The following is a 22,126-nucleotide window of genomic DNA, read 5'->3' as shown; positions in this document are numbered from 1 at the left end:
TTCCTCCGAAGGATGCTGGGCAGAGGGGCTGCGCGTGGGGGGCCCCGTCACCCCGGTGTCACAGTGCCACCACCCGGCAGTGCAGCAGTCACAACGCCCCGGGGCAGTATAAAAGGGGCAGCCTCCCGTGCCCCGCTGCCAGAGATGGCCCGGGGACAGCCTGAAGACATCCAAGACGACGTCCTTGAGGAGCTGGTGGAATTACTTGGTGGGGACTGAGGGAGGAAGACCAGAGGCTGGAACGGGCTGCTGGATGTTCTCTAGTGCAACACCATTTCCTGGCAGGGCCACGTTCAAAGCCCATCTGATGGATGGAAACCCTGCTTCAATCTTCAGGGACAGACGCAAGCCCCTCAGGAGATGAGAAGAACCACCAAACCCTGGAGGTGCCCAAGGCTATCAGGCCTTTTCAGCTGGATAAGCAATGGCCAGACCAAGGGAATGCCTTCTTGAGGAGCACTGCAGAGCTCACTGTCCTCATCACCTGTGGAGCCAGGGGCAGCAGCTGTAAGAAATGGGATGCAGAAATGTTGCCAGGGGTCCCGGTGCTTTGGAGCACCCACTGGTGGCCCAAAGGCACAGGAAGGATTCTTGCCCCCAAGGTTGATCAGACCAGGGCATTTGGCCACTCTTGGAAGCCCCTGAGATGGCTTCAGGTTGAGGGAGAATAGGGCTTGGGCATCTCCTGGGAGGCATGAGCAGCCTGTGGGATGAGGAGGCAGGTCTTGCTCACATGCTCAGGGAACAGCCGATCGCCAGCTCTGGGGTCAGGAAGGAATTTTCCCCCAGGGCAGATTGGCCCTGGTCCCCGGGGGTTTTTTGCCTTCCTCTGCAGCACTGAGCATGACCACTTGTCAGGGGTCCTCCGGTCTGTTTTGGCTAGGCTACTGCCTGCTGCTCATGCACCGTGAAGACGGCCTCTTGTGCCTTGCAGCTGGGGGGAGGAAGGCTTTTTCCACCCACGGAGGGCTAGAAAGTGTCCCCAGGGGTTTTTTTGTCTTCCTCTGCAGCACTGAGCACGGCCCCTTGCCAGGGCTGCTTTGGGCCATTGTGGCTAGGTGCCCGCTGCTCATGGTCTATGAAGGTGTCCCTCATTCCCCACATCCGTGGGGAGGAAGACTTCTGGCTCCCAGGACGGGCTCCAAGGGATGGTCCCGGGGGTTTCTTCTTGTACCCTGTAGCACTGAGCACAGCCCCTTCTCAGGACTCCTCTGGGCCCTTTCGGTAGGTCCTTGCCTGCTGCTCTTGCACCTCCAAGGAACCACTCATGCCCTGGCTCTGTCGGGCTCTCTTGCTTCTTGCAATTTTTTAGCAGCAGCGAGCTCTGCTCTTCCCTTGGCTCCATTTCCCCAGGGGTTCTTGCTTGCGCAAACCAGCCTGTGCTTGGAAGGGCTCCAAGCTTGCTGCCCCATCAGAAGCTGCCACTTTCCAGCTGTCCCTGCATGCAATAGAAGCACAGGGCAGGCACAAGAGTGCTTTTCATGCATCATCACTGGCCAAGAAGCACAGCGGCGGGGCAAGTTTTGGAAGGCAAAAAGTATGCTTGTCATCAATGTGTCATAGTTTGGAAAATACCCCACGGTACCACACACCTATTCTTCTTCTTCTTTTTTTGTGTGGTCAGTACTGATGCTCATTCTTCAAGCTCTCACTCTTCAGTTCAGGAAACAGGGACTGCTTGGCCTGTATTCCTGCTGCTACTTTCTGTGGCTCTGTGGCTGTCCTTTGCCAGACTGCAAAGGATTTTTTTCAAGCTAAACTGAGGAATGCATCAGCCTGCTCCTGGCTACATGTGTGCATTTTGTTAACTCTTCTGAGAATCAGCTCTGAAACTGATTCAGAAAAATAACATAAAATAAAATCAAATCCTGTTTCCACTTGTAACTTTTCTGATTTGTATCCTTGAAAGTGTTTTTGGAGCTGAAGAACTTGTGGCATTTCAGGCAAATAATGGTCTCGTTACTCAACTTCTCATGAATGCAGGGAGTAGAGTAGAGTAGAATAGAACAGTTTGGCTGAAAGGGACCTACTACGACCATCTAGTCCAAGTTCCTGACCACTTCAGGGCTGACCAAAAGTTAAAGCATGGCATTAAGGGTGTTGTCCAAATGCCTTTTAAACACTGACAGGCATGGGGCATCAACCACTTCTCCAGGAAACCTGTACTAGGGTTTGACCACCCTCTAGGTAAAGAAATGTTTCCTCATGTCAAGTCCAAACCTCCCCTGATGGATGCAGCTTTGAGCCATTCCCACACATCCTGGCACTGGGTACCAGGGAGAAGAGATCAGCACCTCCCTCTCCACGTCCTCTCCTCACTAAGCTGTAGAGAGCAGTGAGCCTCCTCCTCTCCAAACTACACAAACCCAGAGTCCTCAACCACTCCTCAGAGGGCATGCCTTCCAGCCCCTTCACCAGCTTTGTTGCTCTCTTCTGGATGCATTCAACATCTTAACATCTCTTTTAAATGGTGGGGCCCAGAACTGCACACAATAAACAAGGTGAGGCCGCACCAATGCTAAATACAGTGGGATAATCACCCCTTTTGACTGGCTGGTTCTGCTGTGTTTGATGCATCCCAGGATGCGGTTTGCCCTCTTGGCTGCCAGGGCACACACTGCTGACTCTTGTTGAGCCAGTTCTTCTCCCAGCGCACCATCTACCTGCTCATGTCACAGTTGGACAACTTGTCCAGAAGGATGCTGTAAGGAGCAGTATCAAAAGCCTTACTAATGTCCAGAAAAACTACATCCACTGCCTTCCCTTTATCTGCTAGGTGGGTGACCTTACTGTAGGATATTAAATTAGTTAGACAGGACTTTCCCTTTGTGAACCTATGTCGACTGTGCCTGATGGTTGCATTATCCTTTAAATGCCTTTCAATAGCACCCAGTATGATATACACCACTTTCATCATCAGGTTAGAATCTTTAGAGGGTTTTTTCCTGTGTTTTGTCAGTAATGACACTCCACATTCAGATTACCTAGTGAAGAAGACTATTCTGCTGCTGCCTGGAGGCACTCTGGCTGCCTGTACCTTCTCTTGAGAATAATTAGTTCATTTATGTGTCCATAGTTATATGACCTGATTTATGAGAACCTAAACAACCTTACTCTTAGTGGACAGTCTGGCTTATTTCATTCAGATCAGGTTCAACAAGTAAGATAGCCTGCAACATTGCTTATTTTTAATCACAGCAGACACCTTTTTTGTAAGTGTTTTTCTATTCTTTACTCACATTTTCCCCTTCCCTCTATTAAACTGTAAGAAAGGAAAAAGCTTCCATACACATAGTCTGTGACTTGTTAAGATAACTCTTTTTCCTGATCAAATAATGCATTAATATGCTTGTGAAACTGCAAGGCCTTTCTTTGCCTTTTCTAACAAATCTGTTTGAGATCACAAAGAATAACCGTGTTGATCTCAAAACTCCCCCAGTCTCCAATGAAGTGGAAAACCATATTTTGCTTGTTTGGGATGACTATACATCTGTACAGTTTCTTTTCTTTTTTTCCTAAAGTAAAGTTCAGAGCATATTTTTGCCAAATTACGTATTTGCTTTCTTGCTATGGAACTATTTCCCAAATTGCTGACAGGAAAATATTACTGCTATGCCACCCTTTCCTATCTAGACCCTAAATGTAGAAAGCTGTCGTGGTTTAGCCCCAGCCAGCAACTAAGCACCACACAGCTGCTCACTCACTCCCCCGCGACCCAGTGGGATGGGGAAGAAAATCAGGAAAAGAAGTAAAACTTGTGGGTTGAGATAAGAATGGTTTAATAGAATAGAAGAAACTAATAATGATAATGATAACACTAATAAAATGACAACAGTAGTAATAAAAGGATTGGAATGTACAAATGATGTACTGTGCAATTGGTCACCACCTGCTGATTGATGCCCAGTTATTCCCCAAGCGGCGATTCCCCACTCCCACTTCCCAGTTCCTATACTAAATGGGACGTCCCATGGTATGGAATACCCCGTTGGCCAGTTTGGGTCAGCTGCCCTGGCTGTGTCCCCTCCCACCTTCTTGTGCCCCTCCAGCTTTCTCGCTGGCTGGGCATGAGAAGCTGAAAAATCCTTGACTTTAGATTAAACACTACTTAGCAACAACTAAAAACGTCAGTGTGTTATCAACATTCTTCTCATACTGAACTCAAAACATAGCACCGTACCAGCTACTAGGAAGACAGTTAACTCTATCCCAGCTGAAACCAGGACAAAAGTCCAGTGTTTCAGGTGTTTCCTCATTTATGGAAATATTGGAAAATCAGTTATTACAAACTAATAGATAGAGGTCTTTCTGAAGATCACAGCCTATGCAGATTAAATTTGGGTTTCTGATTACTGATTTGGGCAATAATCAGGAATCCAAATTATCATGGCTTCTACAATGTGTGTAACAAATGTTTCTTACTCGAAGTGTGTTTCTAGATACTATTAAACTCATTATTAAAGCAGTATTTCATTTTGGGGAGAAGGTCAATATTCCTGGAAAAAAATATCAATGCCCATTAGACTTCCAGATACACTTAATGTATTTATCATTTCAAGACAAGATTAGTGCTTTATTCTTCATTAACATTGAATCACGTTCCAAAATAAAAGGTAACATTTATTCACAACAAGCTATGAGGAGATAAAGCCAGAGAATTCAGAGGTCAAGGTCCATTATATGGAAACTAAGAATCACTAGATTGTTTCAAATACTTATTTTGAAAAAACTTACAGCACATTGCCAATCTAAAAACGTAAAAATTGTGTATATTCTTTCTCAACAGAGTTTTATTCTCTGTATACTCTGATGCAATTAATGCCCCTTTTAGAGACAAGAATATGTAAGTTTTTATTTCTCCTACTGCTTTTACAGATCTAACAGGCAACAGAGTGTGAGCTGGATGTTAGTCCCTTCTATGGAATAACTGAAGATTTATAAGCAAACCCTTTCCTGTCCACTATTCTTGAAGGAATAGGGGCTGTACACCTGTAAAAGTAAGGACAGTGTTTGTTTGAAGGTGAATGTAAAAGAAGAATAGAACTTGTCTCTCATGTGAGTAAAAATTGATATAATTAAGATTAATTTTTTAAGTGCAAATTGGGACTCTTTTGCTACTGGAAATCATAAGAAGGCAAATATGATCAAACTAGTTTCTCCTGGCTTTTTGCTACATCTAACAAAGTCTGTGCAGGAGATGGTAGGTAGATACATCATAGTCATGGTAAACTCTCTAAGTCCTTTACTGTGTTTCCCTTACATACAGATTCCAGAGAAAGCATGCATTCAGCTATATATTAAAAATCTGAGACAAAGAAGCTTCAATGATCATTATTTATGCTGCTACACAATTCGTAAATTTATACCACTCTGTTTTAAAGAAGCTGTAAACACCAGGAAGCACATTAGAGCCTAAAACTAGATGTATAACTCACACAAAGTGCAGCAGAGCAGTGTTACCTGAAGATCATGATGGAGATGAGAGGTAATAAGGAAAATGAGCTCCTGTTCTCAAAGGCTCTAGGAACCATTTACCAATAGACTGGAAAGATATTGCTCTAAGAACAATAGGCAGGTCAGCCTTTGGTAGGCTGTAGAGGTTAATTAGTTGGGGATTAAAATATAGCTGATACAACAAAGCTAGTAAGGATGATACTTACTGTTAATTATAACCCTAATAATTAATTTTAAAATAATTTTGTAACTGTTTCATCACTGTAAATAATTATTTTTAAGTAAATACATTCATTTAACTTTTAGTCTTGTCTAATGATGAAATTGATGCTGTAGTCTGATATTTGCCAGGCCACAGCGTTCCCTTGGGCACGGAGTATCTGTTCGCCGAAAGGAATCTGGCAGATATTTACCATGCAATGAGAGATACAACTTTCCAGTATTTCTGGTTAATTCACCATTGAGCTCCAGGCACCCAGTTGTAGCTGGATCAAACAAATTATTGTGGAGTAGAGACATCTTTTTCTGTGAATGGCAGATTAAGCCTCTGACAAATAACAAGATAGCGGACACAGAGCTTGGAGAGTTTGGTGTGTCTTTGAAAGATGAAGAGCCTTCCTGTAACAATGTCCTATTCTGAAAAGCAAATTATTTCATGATCTTAAAGTGGCAAATGTGTGTAATTGATTTACACAACTGGAGAGATAATAAGAATTAAAGTTGTTATTTCAGATTTATTTATTTGAAAAATTTCCTTCTGTAAATGTTTATTTTTGGTTTATAGTTTCTACTATGTCTAAGCTCCAGGACACATACTTCTCCATCTCTCTAGACTTAACTGTTGTTTTCACTATCATACTATAAATATATTATGACCAGACCTGTTTGAAACAAAGCCATTTTGTTTCACAAGAATGTCATGCAAACTTTTTTCTCTGTTTCACTTCAAGGAGTTTATCCCTTGAGTTTGTCTTTGAATTTCAACTTCAAAGGAACTTAAAACCACGATCTGAAATTCAGTCAAGGCTGCAAAGCCCTGCCTTGTTTCAGGTCAAAAGCTCAGGAAAGTGTTGAGTTCCCTGACCAAAGCAAAATCAATTCACTGAAAAAAACCCTTCAGTAATGGAACTATCTTGTTCCTATAACTTCAGCAAAATTCAAACTCATTAAAATCATCAGCTATGGAATTATAATATCCACTAATGTAGTCTTGACTCCAACCTCTTTGAGAAATGCTTTGTTATACCCACCACACAAACATACATTGAGAAAAGAAATACATATTTTACTGTAGACTGTAATACCATTTGTTTTGTAAAATAGCCTTCTATTCAAGTAAAACAGTACTGAACAAGTGCTATCTGCACTTGAACACTTCTCTGCTCCATAGAATCATGACATCTGCTTAATTTTACAGCCTTTCATACAACCTGCAATGCTGTTTAAAATTGCTTTCAGCTATTTTTATACCACACACCAGTTATCATTCCAACTTCCCTCCTCCCCCAGCATCTCTTCTGTACTACTATTGCCACAAACATCAGAACTCAAAAGCAAAAGGCAGCACAGCAATCTGTCTGAGTATACACGCACACTGCAAAAGTAGGAAAGGACAGATAGGGTCAGTATCATCATAGCAGAGCTGAGGCCTCAGACCTCAGGACAGTATAACTACAACTTTTGGCAAGCTTCAACAAATCCCCTCATTTGCAGCTGTACCTAATACTGGAACATGCTCTTGTAAATACTGATAGCTATTGCCTGCTGAATAAAGGCAGAGTTAAGGTTGTCTCAGTCTATAGCTTGATGCTGTCATTTTCGGTTTTCACTTTTTTGTGCCATTAAATTCTATACTCCAGAAAGGCATAAGACTTCACATATTCTGACAGGATGTCTATCCATTAAATAACTTTCTGGTCACCATCATTTTGTAAGAAAGAAGACTTCTAAAAGTACAGCAACACACATGGCAAAAACTAAAATTATGTTCTTTAAACACAAAACAAAACAAAAGCTTAGCCATCTAAGTTAGAAACTTTGCCTGAATTAAAAAAAGTAAAGGTTCTTGAACAGTGTGTCTCCAAATGACCTGGACAGCTGTAATCCCATGCACTTTATCCAGTCCATAGCTAAAGATGGGACAATATACTCCAAATCCCCCCTTTGATACTGCAGTCCAGCAGTGCCTTTTACTTGCCTTATTGTACTGTTTTATCCATAAAAGGCAGGTGAAAATCCTGTTAAGAGAGATGTTCATGGATCCTTGGATTATTATTTCTTTTCTTTGTAATAAATGTGATTTCAGAGAAGCGATGCCATTCGTTTGTCCTTGCTACTTCTCTTTGGGACTCAAGAAGAAAGCTAAACTATGTTAGGTTGTGTCTTAAAAGCTCATCTGCTCAACCATAAAGAGCACAGACAGACAAGGGCAGGAGGGGGAGCCCAAATAATACCCTGTTGGGCCATCCAGTGTCCAGGCAGCAGCAACTGCAGAGTCTGGGATCCAGGGCCAGCCACGGGGATGACTTGAGTGCCTGAGCTGAGCCGCTGGAGGGATCCAACATGTGTGGATATGGATGTTCACTGTTCTCACTAGTGGACATGCACCCTGCTCAGTCAGAGAGGTCAGCAGGATGAGGCCGTTGGTGCTGCGTTCATGTGCGTGCCCTATGATCAGTATGGTCAGCCACGTCTATATGTATATGGGCTCTGCTCTGTGGGCACATCCCTACTGGGAATACATTTACAGCCTTGCTACTGGTTAGACCTAGGGGAATGCAGCTGCAGCAGTCTCACCTCTGGCAGGCTATTGGATCTAACATGCTACAGTTTCCTCTAATAGATTATAGTTATCTTCAGAGGCTCTCTAGATAAAATATACTTACTGAACTGAGCTTCCATCCCTGCATTTCTGCAGTTAAACATCTTAACAGCCTATCACATGCATAGGAATCATATTTTCCATGTGGCTGTAATAGATCAGCCAAAGCTCTAAAAATATTATACTTTCAGAAAAATATATGAATTTTTTTCTTTTTTTCACCAAAATACTGCATCACTGTAAATTCCGTGTTTTCTTTCCCAAGATTTCATGCAGCCATGCCATCGCTATGCACATTCACTTTTGGTGGAGAAAGGGCTGCCCATGAAACTTCTCCTCCAAGCATTGGTACTTTAAATATCTTCCTTTAGTAAGCATTCATTTGCCATTTAACCCTTTCAGTTTTACCAGTTCAGTAGCCAGACCATGGAGAAGTTTGCCATTCAATATTTATATATGTATTAATAGTTATTATATGAAATACATTCCCTTTTACATTAATACAATGTTTAAAAATAGAATAGGTTTTTGTTGAAATCCAGAAAACTGTGGATTTTCAAAATTTTCTCATTGATTTGGGTTTTTTTTGGCTAAAAATGAAAGAATTCTGCAATTATCTTTGTAAAATTTTACACAGCTGTAGTTAAGGTAAATAGTAAAGTAATATAAATTTTAAACTCTATAAATACTGGCTTCAAATTTAACTTTTGACCTATTCAGAAACATTTTTACTCTCTCCTCAATATTAGGAGGTTGTTTGCTAAAGAAAAAAGGGAGAAAAGTAAGGACTGGATATGTTTTCTGCATCTTCTAGATATTTTAGAACACACTTCGCAGATGAAAATCCCATTTTTAGCATACAACAGAAGGAACAGAAGACATAAGGTGCTGACTCAGCATACATTGTTCAGAACCTATAGGAAGAACAACTGCACCTCTCTTTCTTCTTTCCATGCTTTAATAGTGTAGGGCATGTGGAGCTCATAGGAAATATTCTTATTTGAGAAACTCAAAATAACAGAGTAAATAATTTGATTTTAGAATGGCCAATAATCAGTATATAACCATGCTTTGGGATTAGCAACCTGAACCAGCATCTCTCTAGCAGCGGTCAGCAGCTCTTCCCAACGGCTTAGGGCAGATTCACTGTGTCCATTTGGAACTCTAGTGTGGAACTGCTGAGAATATGTTTGCTCAGTACACCCAGCTAAGACAGCTGTATTGCTTTGGTCCCTTGCATGGTGCAGCACAGTGCTATGTAAATATATCCGTATGTAGATAAGGTGGAGTGTGATTAAGCCAATACCTCCTTTCAGAAAAGGTTTAAGGACCTTTAACAACCTGAGAGGAAGACTTTGACTTTTTGTCTCAACCAAAAGACACCAGCATCTTCCCTACTCCTCTGCAATTTCATAAATGGCAGGATGGCTTACAGTTATGACAAGTGGCACCGCTGTATCCGGTTCCATCACAAGTGCACTTGAAGCTGTCCCACGTCTGGGTGCATTTGCCACCGTGTTCACAATGATTGGGCACACACCTGTCAGGATGAGATGCAAAGACAGAAAGAAAAACCTAAATGAGCACCAAGATTTACACATACCTAAATTTTGAGCTGCCCAAGCAGTGTATCCCGTCCTTGTCTGGTAATTAATCCTTGTTATTTTAAACAGATTAACAGAATTTATATCTGAACACACAACTGCACAAAAGATGATTCATCAAGGCTCTGCTGCAGCCCTTTTACAAACAGCAAAAAAGCACAATAAAGGTGGGATACATTCACCCATCATAAACTAGGGTTCTAAGCTACGTAGGACTGGTACTTAGCTGTCAAAACAAAAAGACATCACAAGTCACACCTCCTCCTGCTGTGCCGGTGGTGTCATGCCTCAAGGACTCCAGTCCCACAGTTGACTGAAAGTCAAAGAATGCCAGTGAGTTGCTATTTATCTTTCTATCACCAGCAATGGGATAAAGTGGAGGCAGATTGCCTGCTGGCTAGGATGGAAGTTACTAATGCTGCATTATTAAAACAAACAATAGGTTTCAGTATAAAAGCTTTTTCTTCACAGGGTTTTGAGGCAAGCGTTCACCTTTCTCCCACCCACCTGCTTTTCTTCTCCAGCTACACTGTTGCTGGAGAGTAGAAGGAATACAAAGACAAAGTTGAACCGAAAAAAAAGTTATAGCAGAACATATATTTATTGTTTGAAATATTATCTAAATGTGATTTCAAAGATTTGAGTCTGGCCAGTTTCTTTTCTATCAAAGATAGTTAAAAATGGGGATTACCATGTACTTTCACCTTTGACACTATTAAATTTCTTTTCTTTGACAGGGCTTTGAAATATCATTTCAAAGAATTGGTTTTTTTCTTATTAAATTTGTTACAGTCAGACTCAATACAGGCTCTGCATTTTTGATCAAGAACTAAAGGAGCTTTTCTTTCATGTTGAGCTGGCCAAATCTAATTTATGAACTACACTTTTTTATTATGACATTAAAAATGAAAATTAAGAGACCCCCTATTAGAAAAACAAATTATAATATTTTCATAAATGCATTACAAATTAAGTATCCTTATCTCTAAGATAAATCTGAGATTCATCATATTCTTGTGATAGTTAACAATATTATATAACACCCAAGGACAGCTTTCCTTTCCCATGTAGCAATTTATTGGAACTGAAACTATCTGTGTGAACCCCCTGTAAGCTTACAGTCTCATATCTCTTCAAGTTCCAATTAACAGCATTGGCATACATGACAACTACCAAGAATAATCTATGTCATGATACGCATTAGAGACTTGAACATTGTATATTCACATTCATAAAAGATTTTGGGGTTTAGGCATTCCAGTACAAGTACCTCAGAATATAGACAATATAGATGTGTTACACTCTGTATCAGCCTGTAGTACTCAAGACTACCCACTCTTTCTTTTTCAAAAAGATCTCAAAATACTGGCATGGTTAAAAACAGTGTTTAAAGTAATGTTCTTCTAAAGCAAGAAACAAAGCATTTAAAATTTTTGTTTTCACAATAAAAGAGTGAAACTACCTGAGACAATTATCACAGTTCAATAAATTATGCTTTCAACATCATTTAAGTGAATTAATTTAGTTTTGTAAGTGTGGCAGAACAAATGAACAGATAGAGCTGATTACAGCTATTCAGCTAATAGGTCGTGACCTTCTGTTGTGTTCTCAACACCACAGAAGAAAAACAAGAGCATACAATAGCACATTTCTAAACATCCAAACAATTAACAATTTATATGAATTCATACCTGGTGGGTACAAAATTAGAGAAAGCAGACAGCAGTGACATTTCAAAAAAAATCTCATAGAAGTAACTTTTATTCAAAGATGTAAACATCTACAAAAGTTCCTAAATCTAAACATGGGTTTGTATTTTTTCCAGCCTTTCAAAATAACTGCTTTTGATGTATGTTCAAATGTAAATGAAGAAGAAAACACATTACTTTAAAAGTATTTTTCCAATGACCAAACTAAACATTTTTCTGTGTGAATTTTGCCAGCTATTTATATGAAGTCTCACATGTAATGCTAGTAACTAGTTTCACATTTTAGTGTGGTATAACTTTTATTGTAGCGTAACTAGTGAAGATGCTGCATTATTGACTATATAACTGAGGTAAATGACTTAATCTAGGGAAATATGAAAAACAGATATTTATCTGTATCATTTAATGAAGCATATTAAGTCATAAAACCAGAGATATTCAGCAAACTTCTTGATGTTAATTTCATACTTCTAGTATGATGGTTGGACTAGCCTAGTCTGCATCTGCACAATTTTTTACCCATCTGCTTTTCCCTGTTCTAAATATGATGTAGTTAGAAACAGGGAGCAAACAATATGTTAATATTAGCGCTAACTGGATCATTTCCTTAAGTCCTCCCCCCACCCTCAATTTTCTGTTAGTTTATTTTATCACACAGAATTATAAGATTTATTTCCTATTAATTCCATTAGCACACTTTAACATAATCTGCGGCTCATCTGTCCACTTTTGGACAAACCTTACCCACTATAATAGAGTTTACAGGAAATTTTAGGTAACCAGAATGTAGAAATTATGAAAAAAACCCCTTTTGAATTCAGTAGAGGTATTGAGAGGAATATAATTTCTAACTGTAAACTCTATTATCCTTCAAACACTTTTCTTGCCGTAGAGTGATAGTAAGATACAAATACCGGTAAGATAGAAGGTACCTTGCCTGTGTATTTCCATATATATCTTGTTAAGAAATTTGTATTTTTTAAATTATTTAAGCATATGCAATCATATAGTTTATCTACTTTATGCTTATCATTTAGTATACACACAAAATATATACACTGAAAACCAACACATGCTCTATTTGTAGTTCATTTGTATTAAAAGACTGTTTCTAGGCAATTCCATTCTTTAGTCTCCTTTTAGAAATAAGGCTCCATTACATTAAAAAAAAAAAAAAAATCACTTCAAAACTTCACTTCCCACCTGAACCAGGCTCTGAACTTAGAAGCTGCCAAGAAACAGAGAACTGGAAGTAAGTTCCTAGTCACTGAGTTGTGTCCCTTCCCATTGTGGATACCTGTATTTTAAGTACTGCTGCTTACAAAATCTTGCTGACTCTATTTTGAGAACTTTCTTGCTCTATGGCTCCTTCTGAAAGGCAGGTCTAGAACTTCATTGCTTCGAGTGTGATACACTTTCTTTTAATTTCTACCCCCAAATTTATCCATAGAGAGTTTACAGATGCTGTTTTGTTTGGTATTTTATTTGGTAACATTGACTTGTGTCTCAAACAACTTTTTTTGTTCTTCTTTGGGATTTACATCTGATGACTTTGTAGAGAGCAATCATAACTTCTCTCAGTCTGTCTTTGTATGAAAACAAGTCTCTTGTTGGAAAACAGATTTTTCTATCGTTGTTCTTCCTTGTAGCTCTGCACCCACTTCCACTTGTGATCTAATGAGTATTCTGGAGGAATCAGATCAACATTTTTGTATTTCTCTACTGAATTTATTTTGCTTGATACAGAGCATTTTCCTGATTACCTCAGAATAGTGGCTCAAAGTCATCCTGAGATTGTTCAATACATTAAATACCTTCAGTACATTCCCATCCTTCTTCTCTTCAATCACTTCCAGCCATCTTTATACAGAAATTCTTGTTATTGTTGTCAACAGCATTACTCTGTACTATAACTTCCATGATGTCATGCAAATCCTTCTGCTTATTTTTCTAGGCTGAATCTGTATCATCAGCACATTTTGTCAAGATGTTCCTAATTTTAAGCCAAGGTCGAAGCATTAAACAGGATCAACTCTGGCACTGATCTCTGAGCAACTCTAATCTCTCAGCCAGCTGTTAACCCATCAGTATAAATTGTGAGGCAATTTCACTTGCCAGTTCACAACTCACTTTGCAATTCCTCTCTCAAACCCCATCTTCCCTGGTTTAGCTAATAATTTCCATCATTACAGTATATCAAATGTTTTATTGACATCTGAGAAGCTAGATCTATTGCATATCTCCTGTCTGAGAAAAAACTACTGTGCTTTATCAGAAGAGATCAGGTTAATCCTGAACAATTGATTGTTGATAAATGTCTGCTGCATTTTACTCTACCTTCCTTTTACTTCCAGGTATTTGATTACTCTTTCCTTCATTTCTTCAAAAGCTTACTAAGACTACTAAAGTCAGATTAATAGGTGTCTAGTGATCTGGATCTCTCTCTTTCCATTTGTTAAATTACATGAGGGTACCCTATTTTTTTATTTTATTTTTTTTTTAGGGTTGCAATATGACATGTTAGTATTATGAAACAGGGCTATCTTCCCAATTATTATTTAATTAGTTTTGGTGTATTCTTGGTGCCTGCTTACTCTGTTATTATCCTAGGTAATTGTTACTCCATTTTTTTTGTTATTTGCTGATTCATTAGCAATATTTAATCTGAGGAAAAGCAGCAATATTCCTCAATGATAACTGGTGTAGATATTGTTGCCTTGCTTTCAGCTGTGGTAGAAGCCAACTCTCAGACTTTCACCTCCTTTTATCTTAAAAATTGTAACTGTATCCTCTAAAATATCTCTTTTTTTCCAGTCCTACACAACACAGACCGAAGAAATAGACCAAATTTCCATTCCTAAATAAAACCCATGCCATTCTGTTCCTTTCCTGCTGAGGTGCAACAATGCCCTCCTTATTAAAAGTACATTTGGTATTTCTCCAAACCACCACTTGGAAAACTGGCGTCCCTTACACTTTATCCATAGTCAATTCTGGATAAAGTTATTTGTAAAAATCTGTTATAAAACTACAGATTGCAACTCTGATCTTTCAGCAGGATGAGGGAAAACTGTATGTTACACTTTTTTCCTCACTGTCTGTCCAGATATGCTTTGCACAAAGAATACAAATGGTCTATCCATGCACTGAAGATTTAACATTGCCTGAAGATTTAACATTTCCTCAGAGATGCTATATACAAATATCTAGTAAACCACTAAGCTTCTCCCCACCCCTAGACTGTCCAAGAGAGAAAACTGGGAACAGGATGCTCACATAGTCTGCAGCAAACACTCTTTTTTTCCAAATGCACCTTTGGAGCAACCAAGAACAGCACTGTGGTTCAGACACACTATTTTATTGTCAGTCAGGCTACTTCCACCTGCCATCTTTACTAAGGATCTTTTCCCCCATCACATGAGAGGATATACAGATGTTAGATCTTAGGGAATGGCCTGTGAGTCCCAAGGAAATATGACAACCAGGAGCAGAATGGGATTATCTGGCCTAAGCCTCCCTGCATCTGCTAGAAACATAAGGAATCACCTGTACCAAATGAATTGGGACTGATATGAGGTGTTTCTTCTGTATGAAGATATGAAACTGGGAGTGGCTGCTCTTTTGAGGACTGTAGATTATAAACAGAAAATATTTTGAGAAACTAGATTGAAAGACTTTTAATACAACCAGAGCATGTGAGAAGTCCAACACTGAGGTAGGAACGATCGGGGCATGTCTGGCCAGACAGCAATTCTGCAAAAAGTTATCTGGGGAATTCCACATACGATACAGTGATCCTAAGTCAACCCACCATACTATTGCCAATAAGAAAAACAAAAAAAGAAGAAAAAGGGATCTCATAATGTGGGTATAAGCAGGAGAGTGATATGAAAGACCCATGAAGAAATCCTCACATCATATTCAGCAGAAGCAAGCAATGACTGATTTTCAACTGTACAAAAAGTTGTTTGGAACAGGAAGGTTACAAACTATTATAAATTTCCACAGGGTAAGGGCAAAGAAACAATGAGGTTCATTAGTTGTAAAAGGTATTTTAAGAACAACTCAAAGTAACATACCTCAGGAATGACCCAAGTATGTTTGGTCCTGCCTGAAGGCAGGAGAATGGCCTCAGAGACCTCTCCAGACTCCTTTCTAATCCAGATATTTTCATATCCCATAAGAAACAGCATTTCTTTCAATCTCTTAATTTCTCATTATGTGACTACATTTTCTTAGTGTTATGACTGTGCTATTTAACCTCTGTAAATCAACAGGTTTTGGTCACTACCTCAGTCTTTTTAGAGGACTATATCCCTCAGGGCAGGGATATTTAATACATTAACTAGCTTCCCCAGGCAAATTGTGCCCAAGGTATATAGTAATTCACACCAATTCTTAGGTTTACAGTTCATTTGAGCAGGAAGATAAAAAGTTATTTTGTGCAGGAAGCCAAATGTCCAGATGGCCACACACAGACTGTTAAATAAAGTCCCTCAGGACTGAAGAACCATCACAAGTCTCACTATTCTCCACTGTATAACACAGACCTTTCCCTTTTTTTCCTGCTTTTTCCTTTCTTTTTCCGCTTCCCCTTCACACTTCCCATCTCTACTGTAAGTGCAAAATACAGCCTGTGTGTAGATATAACCTAAATATAAACTAACTTTCTGTATATATAAATTAGAAACAACCAAGCCAAGAAACACCACCAAAACAAAACATTCACCTGTGCAACTACTCCTCCACCTGAGAGGTCAAAAGGAAGGAATGAACTACACGCAAGAGATATTTGACACATATTGCCCACTACTGTACTGAAAAGAACTCAAATGCTACAGTGATAATGACAGCATGAGAATTTCTGTAGAGCAGAACAAAACATTAAAGGCCTTTTGCAATGGAAAATAACTTGGGGTGAATTGTTCTTAACGTGAAATTCAATCTTTTCCTTCTCATCATCAAATCCCTATCTAATCTTGCTCCTGATCACACCTCACCTCTCATTTCTCTCCCAAATTGTTTCTGTTCTGCTTTTTTGTCCATTTCTCTGCCTCAGAACTAACCACCATCAGTTTGTTTTCAATGGTCTTGCAGTATTTTTCCATTATTTGCCTTTTTTATTGCCTCCAAACATCTCCTTAAAATCCATACCCTTTACCACCATTTCTTGCCAAGATCCTTCAAAATGCATACTGCTATCCTTGTTGAGTATGATGTTCTGTCACTATCTACCTTCACTTACACCCACACAAAGACTATTGAAACATGTTTAAAATTTAACCTTTTTTTACTGTACAGGATTACCTGACTGTTCAAGACGACCATGACAGATTAGGTCTATAAAACAACATACAAGAACAATAATTTTTTAGAGCAATAAATAATGATTTCAGCTGGTAATCTGAATCACTGAATATATGTAGCTTACTTAAAAGACCAAGTGTAAACTAGTAACAAAATCACAAAAATATTCTAAACATATACACCTGTTTGCAGTGATATTGCTCTTTAATGAGCAATAGAATGCATTCCACTCACCATGGTAAAAGTAGTGCTGAATAATAAAATAATCCAATTAAGGACACATTGCTATTGCAGAGTCCTACTGTACCAACATCAGACTAAAATTACTCATTCCACAGAGACTCCCTGATTTTCAGAGTGTCCTAAATAAAAGTAAAACCAACTGATCTGACCTGTAAGAGTCTTTCTTATTTCTTACAATGTAACAACTGTTTAAAATGACTATGAGATTTTCAGCGACAGAATGAGGATTGCATATGCAAGACAACACAAAGGGCAGATGGGAGGGACTGTAAAATCTATTCAGATTCACAATGATTCCCGAACTAGTTTCATTTGCTGCTGACTTCTAACCTAATTGTGCACAGATGCATATAATTAACAATGGCAGAACTAAACAATTCTTCCTGAACCAAGAAGGACTTAGCTTTTCTTTATCACTTACTATAATACAAGGCCTTCATGTTTCTTTGGTGGACATTATCAAACTTGTTCTGTCATGAGATCACAACAAAATGCTTAGCACTTTTAAAGACTGTGATTTACAAAGAGCAAATCAATATTAAAATATGCAGTGACATTTGGTTAAGCAAAGTTCCTTTAGGGCGTATTCCTAGAAAAGGCTGCCAAACAGTTTTTCAGTGTTATCTTCAGACCAATAAGGTGCTATTCTAAGTTGTTTGCATTAGAACAATTAATGAAGGACTAATGCATAAAGAAAAATACCGCAATTAACTCATTTGGAATTAACTGATCCTCTTGGATTTATACAGCTTTTATTTTGTATATGACAATGTAGAGACTAATTATTCCTTTCTTTTCTACCATTTTTAATTTTCAGAGCACTTCACAAATTAGGTCCTTAAAATGAAATTATGCTGGTTCCACTTCAGTAATTGCAGGAGCTGGACAACCCATTTTTCTGCATTTGTTGCAGAAAACCTCCTGCACCTATTATGCATAACCTAGGATCTAGGTGGCTGATGTCTGAACATCTACTTCTGTCCAACCCAAGCTATTGCCACTTGCACTGAAGCAGAGCAGGGGAGGGTGAATCTACTGCAGCAGCTAACAGGAGGGAATTTCCCAGCCCTGGTATCCCTTCTGTCAGTTCCTAGTAATTGTTTCACGTTAACAGGACACAGCTCGGTGCGGAGCTGTAGCAGGAGGAAATGGTGTATTGGGCAGCACTTGTTTAGTTACTCTCCATCTCCTCTGGGGTGGAGGGGAACAACAAGATAAACTGGGTGGAAATGGCCCATGGGTTACACCCAGTCCCCAAGCTGCAAACTTGACTGTGCTGTGATAATCTTAGAGAGGCAGAGGATAAACCCACAAATTCATAAATAAACAAATCAGGCGGGATTAAAAAGACAATTTCTGCTGCACGATGTTTTAGTCGGCAAACTCAAGGCCAGGTCTTCGGCTGGTGTAAATAAGAATATCTGCATCTATCTTAAATACTATCTTAAGTCTGTTAAATGGGTCAAAACAAAAGGAAGAATAAACTGTTATGAAAGGCCTGCTACTAAATATGATCCATCTCCAATGGGTTTTTGTTTAACTTTTTTCATTACCCTGTGAAGAGCTTTGCCTAGTTAATAACCAGGTTAAGGATTTCTAGAGCAGGATAAGAGCTACTCTGTGCAACATTTTTTCGGACTGGTGTATTTGAGTTTATTATTTAGACAAACATGTAGAAGAAGTGTCAGTCAGTCACTAACCTAACTGTGCCAATGTGGCACAGTTCAGCCCTCTTGGGGCTGATGTGTTAAGCACTGAGAATCCCCAGAAGAATCTCATGGTTTTTACTCACTAGGTTTCTGAAGAAATCTTTAAACCTTTTCAAGTATTGCCCTGTTCAAAATCTGACTGGATTAATATTGTATTCATGTAATCACCTCTCTTCTGCTATTTCAAATAGGTAAAGAAGAACATATTGGCTGGGCTCAAGAACAAACCAGAAAATTGATTCTTTGGTGTCTTGTTAATTATTTATTACTTCCGCATTTTATAGCTTGAATCAAATAAAGCTCCTGAGATTTTATGACATCAACTTCACTTTATAATCCATGTCAGACATTTGGAGAAATTTTCTCTTGTTCTTTAGATTATAATGATCAGAGCACATAGACCAGTGAGCAGCCTATATAATGCAGAACATTGACTACGATATTCCCCTCTAATAAACACAAGTGATCATGCATTGAATCACCAGGCAAATACAGAATTTTATAGAACTTTGTTTTAAATGAGTTTACTCCTAAATTTATCTTTTGGGAATAAAGAAACTGATAATTAGAAATCCTTATGTTTTTTACCATAATGTAAAGAATTACTCAGTAATAAAGATGATTATTCAACTGATGGATGATTTTGTACTAAAAGGCCCTTGCTGTGTCAATTAAAACTCGCCATAGCCCTTGACTATGACACTCCTCCACTCTTTGGTGCACACGATAACAGATCTTATCTTTTGTATTACTTGTTTTTGTCCCTAGTGTCTTAATCAGCGACAATAGCTATCTCATGTTGATCTTCAAATAGGTGATAAAAGTCCTGATGCATCATATGCAAAAAGCATAACGTATTCAAATGTCTTGCTTTGCAAATTTATAGCGTATGAATCACCTTGATATTCATGGAGCTATATGATGCCATCAACTACTGTTAAGTATGGTCTTGGCTTAGCATCCTATTTTATTAGTCTGGTTATGGCACAATGAGATGGATCTGTATTTCATAATTGGTAGGTTTTGCATTGAACATATTGAAAGTCAATGTCCCAACTGTTATTATGGCACTGTGTTTTAAAGGAAACTTGAAGTAATACATGTTCTAGCACTACTAAAGTGATGCTGATCTTGTAAAGTGCAGATTGCCTAAATGATTTTATTTAAAAATACTACAAGACAGTGGTACTCCTAAAAACCTCACAAAAGCAAGTGGTCTTTTATGTGCCTGGCATGAATGACTTGTGATTCATCTAAAACACCATCTTTTTGTATTTTACTCTTTACCATCATTACTGTCAGGAATCTGGCCTCTTTCTTCACTATGATAGCCACAATCTGAAAACTTCCCTAGAAGATCACTTATCTTACAAGCACTGATTTGGAGGTAAAGCTAGGATAAGTCCTGATGTCTTGACAGAAACTGTGGATCTTGCATTAATGTTCATATTATAAATTTTTAATTCCAGTGGATGGTTCCAGTAACCATATGACTGGAAATGTTGTAGAAAACACTTTCTGCCTAAACAGTGAAGGTTTTTCCCCTTCAAAAAAAAAAAAAAAAAAAAGTCTTGGCAGTAAAGCAAAACACATAGCCTATGCAATGAAGCAAACGTGAAATGGAAGTTAATGTTTCTGAGACATTTATTAATGACAACTGGTATAAACGCCAGTTTCATTATTAATCCCTAGCAGAACACATAGGTCAAGGATGCTAATTTCTCCTGCCTCTGAGAGAAACTCAAATCTTCCTTACTTCTCAGTAGAGCAAAGATAAAGCTACCAAGACTTTTAGTTATCCCACTGTACCAGAGAGGAACAGCTGAGGTCAGCGTGCTTTTCTTGCTGTACATTCTTACTCACTCCTAGTTCGCTAAAATTGGCACGGACTTACAGACTAGGTTCTCTGAGTTGTGAATTAAAATTTGACTTGGATCAACCATGAATCAATCAATCGATGCAGATGTCATTCAGACATGGTTTATTTATTTCACATGGAACACTCTCCCTGAGCTGACCCATACAACCACAAACCTTAATGATATGTGTTCATCATTCATCAGAGGCAATGTAATGTGCATATTCACATGTAACCCTTTCCCCTTTCTCTATTCACATTTCTCATCCTTTTATTTTGCAAAATTTTTGGATCAGAAAAAGGATTTTAATTTATATTTGCACAGGATATTATCACAGTGGAATTTCCTGCTTCTTAACATTGCAGTCATCAGGAACAACAATGATAATAAATAGTTAACACAGAAATTACTTTTTTTTTTTTTTACACTACACTATTCTCCTCCAGATCATCATGGAACATATTTATATCACTTGCTAAAAATCTACACAATCTGCTTTTTCTCCTTTACTGTGACGATCCTGCCATCTACCACAAACAGCAACATGCTCAACTAAAACATCATATATAAAATACAAAGCATGTAAGTTCAGGTGACATCCCCCTGTCCTTTGTGTGTGTCCTTAGTGCACATCAGTATTTTATTCTTTTACAGAAGCTCTAAAACATTTTTATAAATTGTAATATAATGAGTGTTGTACTCTAGTTTAAAGCAAGGATATGCCAATGAATCTGCAGCTCTGCTGCAGTGCAGTCACAGCTCTGTGATAAATATACTAATACAATGCTCTACTCACAACCTATTATTCAATTCATTTTCAATTTGCTGAAAACAGATATGTACAGTAATAAACAACTCATTTATTACCTAGAACTTGTGCAATGAACTGTTTTGAAGCCAGAAGGCTTACTGTTGAAGTAATAGGTGTGAGTACACACACGTATGTGCATGTGTGTTCTCACACCTACATTCAATATGCATAAACATACACATGTGCTTTTTCCAAGAATGATGACAATTTCAAGCTTCTGAAAATGGGCAGCGCTTTCAAGAAAACATTTCATATTAAAAGCAAAACTGTTTTTAAGGAAAATGTAACAATGCGGATACAACTGTTTTAATAACATGTACTTGACTGTAAAAATTGTAATGACATGATCCTGGTATGCTTAATTTTAATTACAAATAGCTCATTGCTGGGAATCTATTATTCTACTTAAATAGTCTTGTGATTGCCCCATAGAAAAATTATAGACTATAGTTTAGAGTAGTTTAGAGACTCTTGATTGTATTTTTCTGCTTTTCAAGCACTGCAATTTGGGCACCATAGTTCAGGCTCTGTCAGTATTTCAGTTTATTATAAGCTTTGATTTCTCAAGGGTTTATATTTCAGTTACAAAAGTTTACTCCAGAAATTCAG

General features: G+C 38.5%; 1 protein-coding gene across 1 annotated transcript in view; it reads right to left on the bottom strand.

The window, feature by feature from the left end:
- Nucleotides 1–22,126, bottom strand: part of CNTNAP2 (contactin associated protein-like 2) — a 1,206,765-nt gene that overhangs the window by 399,683 nt on the left and 784,956 nt on the right. Inside the window, exon 11 of the mRNA XM_010581816.1 lies at nt 9,709–9,815. Coding sequence (XP_010580118.1) covers nt 9,709–9,815 — 107 coding nt within the window. The remainder of the gene's footprint in view (nt 1–9,708; nt 9,816–22,126) is intronic.

The sequence above is a fragment of the Haliaeetus leucocephalus genome, unplaced genomic scaffold, assembly GCF_000737465.1.
Source record: "Haliaeetus leucocephalus isolate CR32 unplaced genomic scaffold, Haliaeetus_leucocephalus-4.0 Scaffold808, whole genome shotgun sequence".
Classification (NCBI taxonomy): domain Eukaryota; kingdom Metazoa; phylum Chordata; class Aves; order Accipitriformes; family Accipitridae; genus Haliaeetus; species Haliaeetus leucocephalus.
The sequence above is the reverse complement of the archived record's forward strand: the minus strand, read 5'-3'. Positions and strand labels throughout refer to the sequence as shown.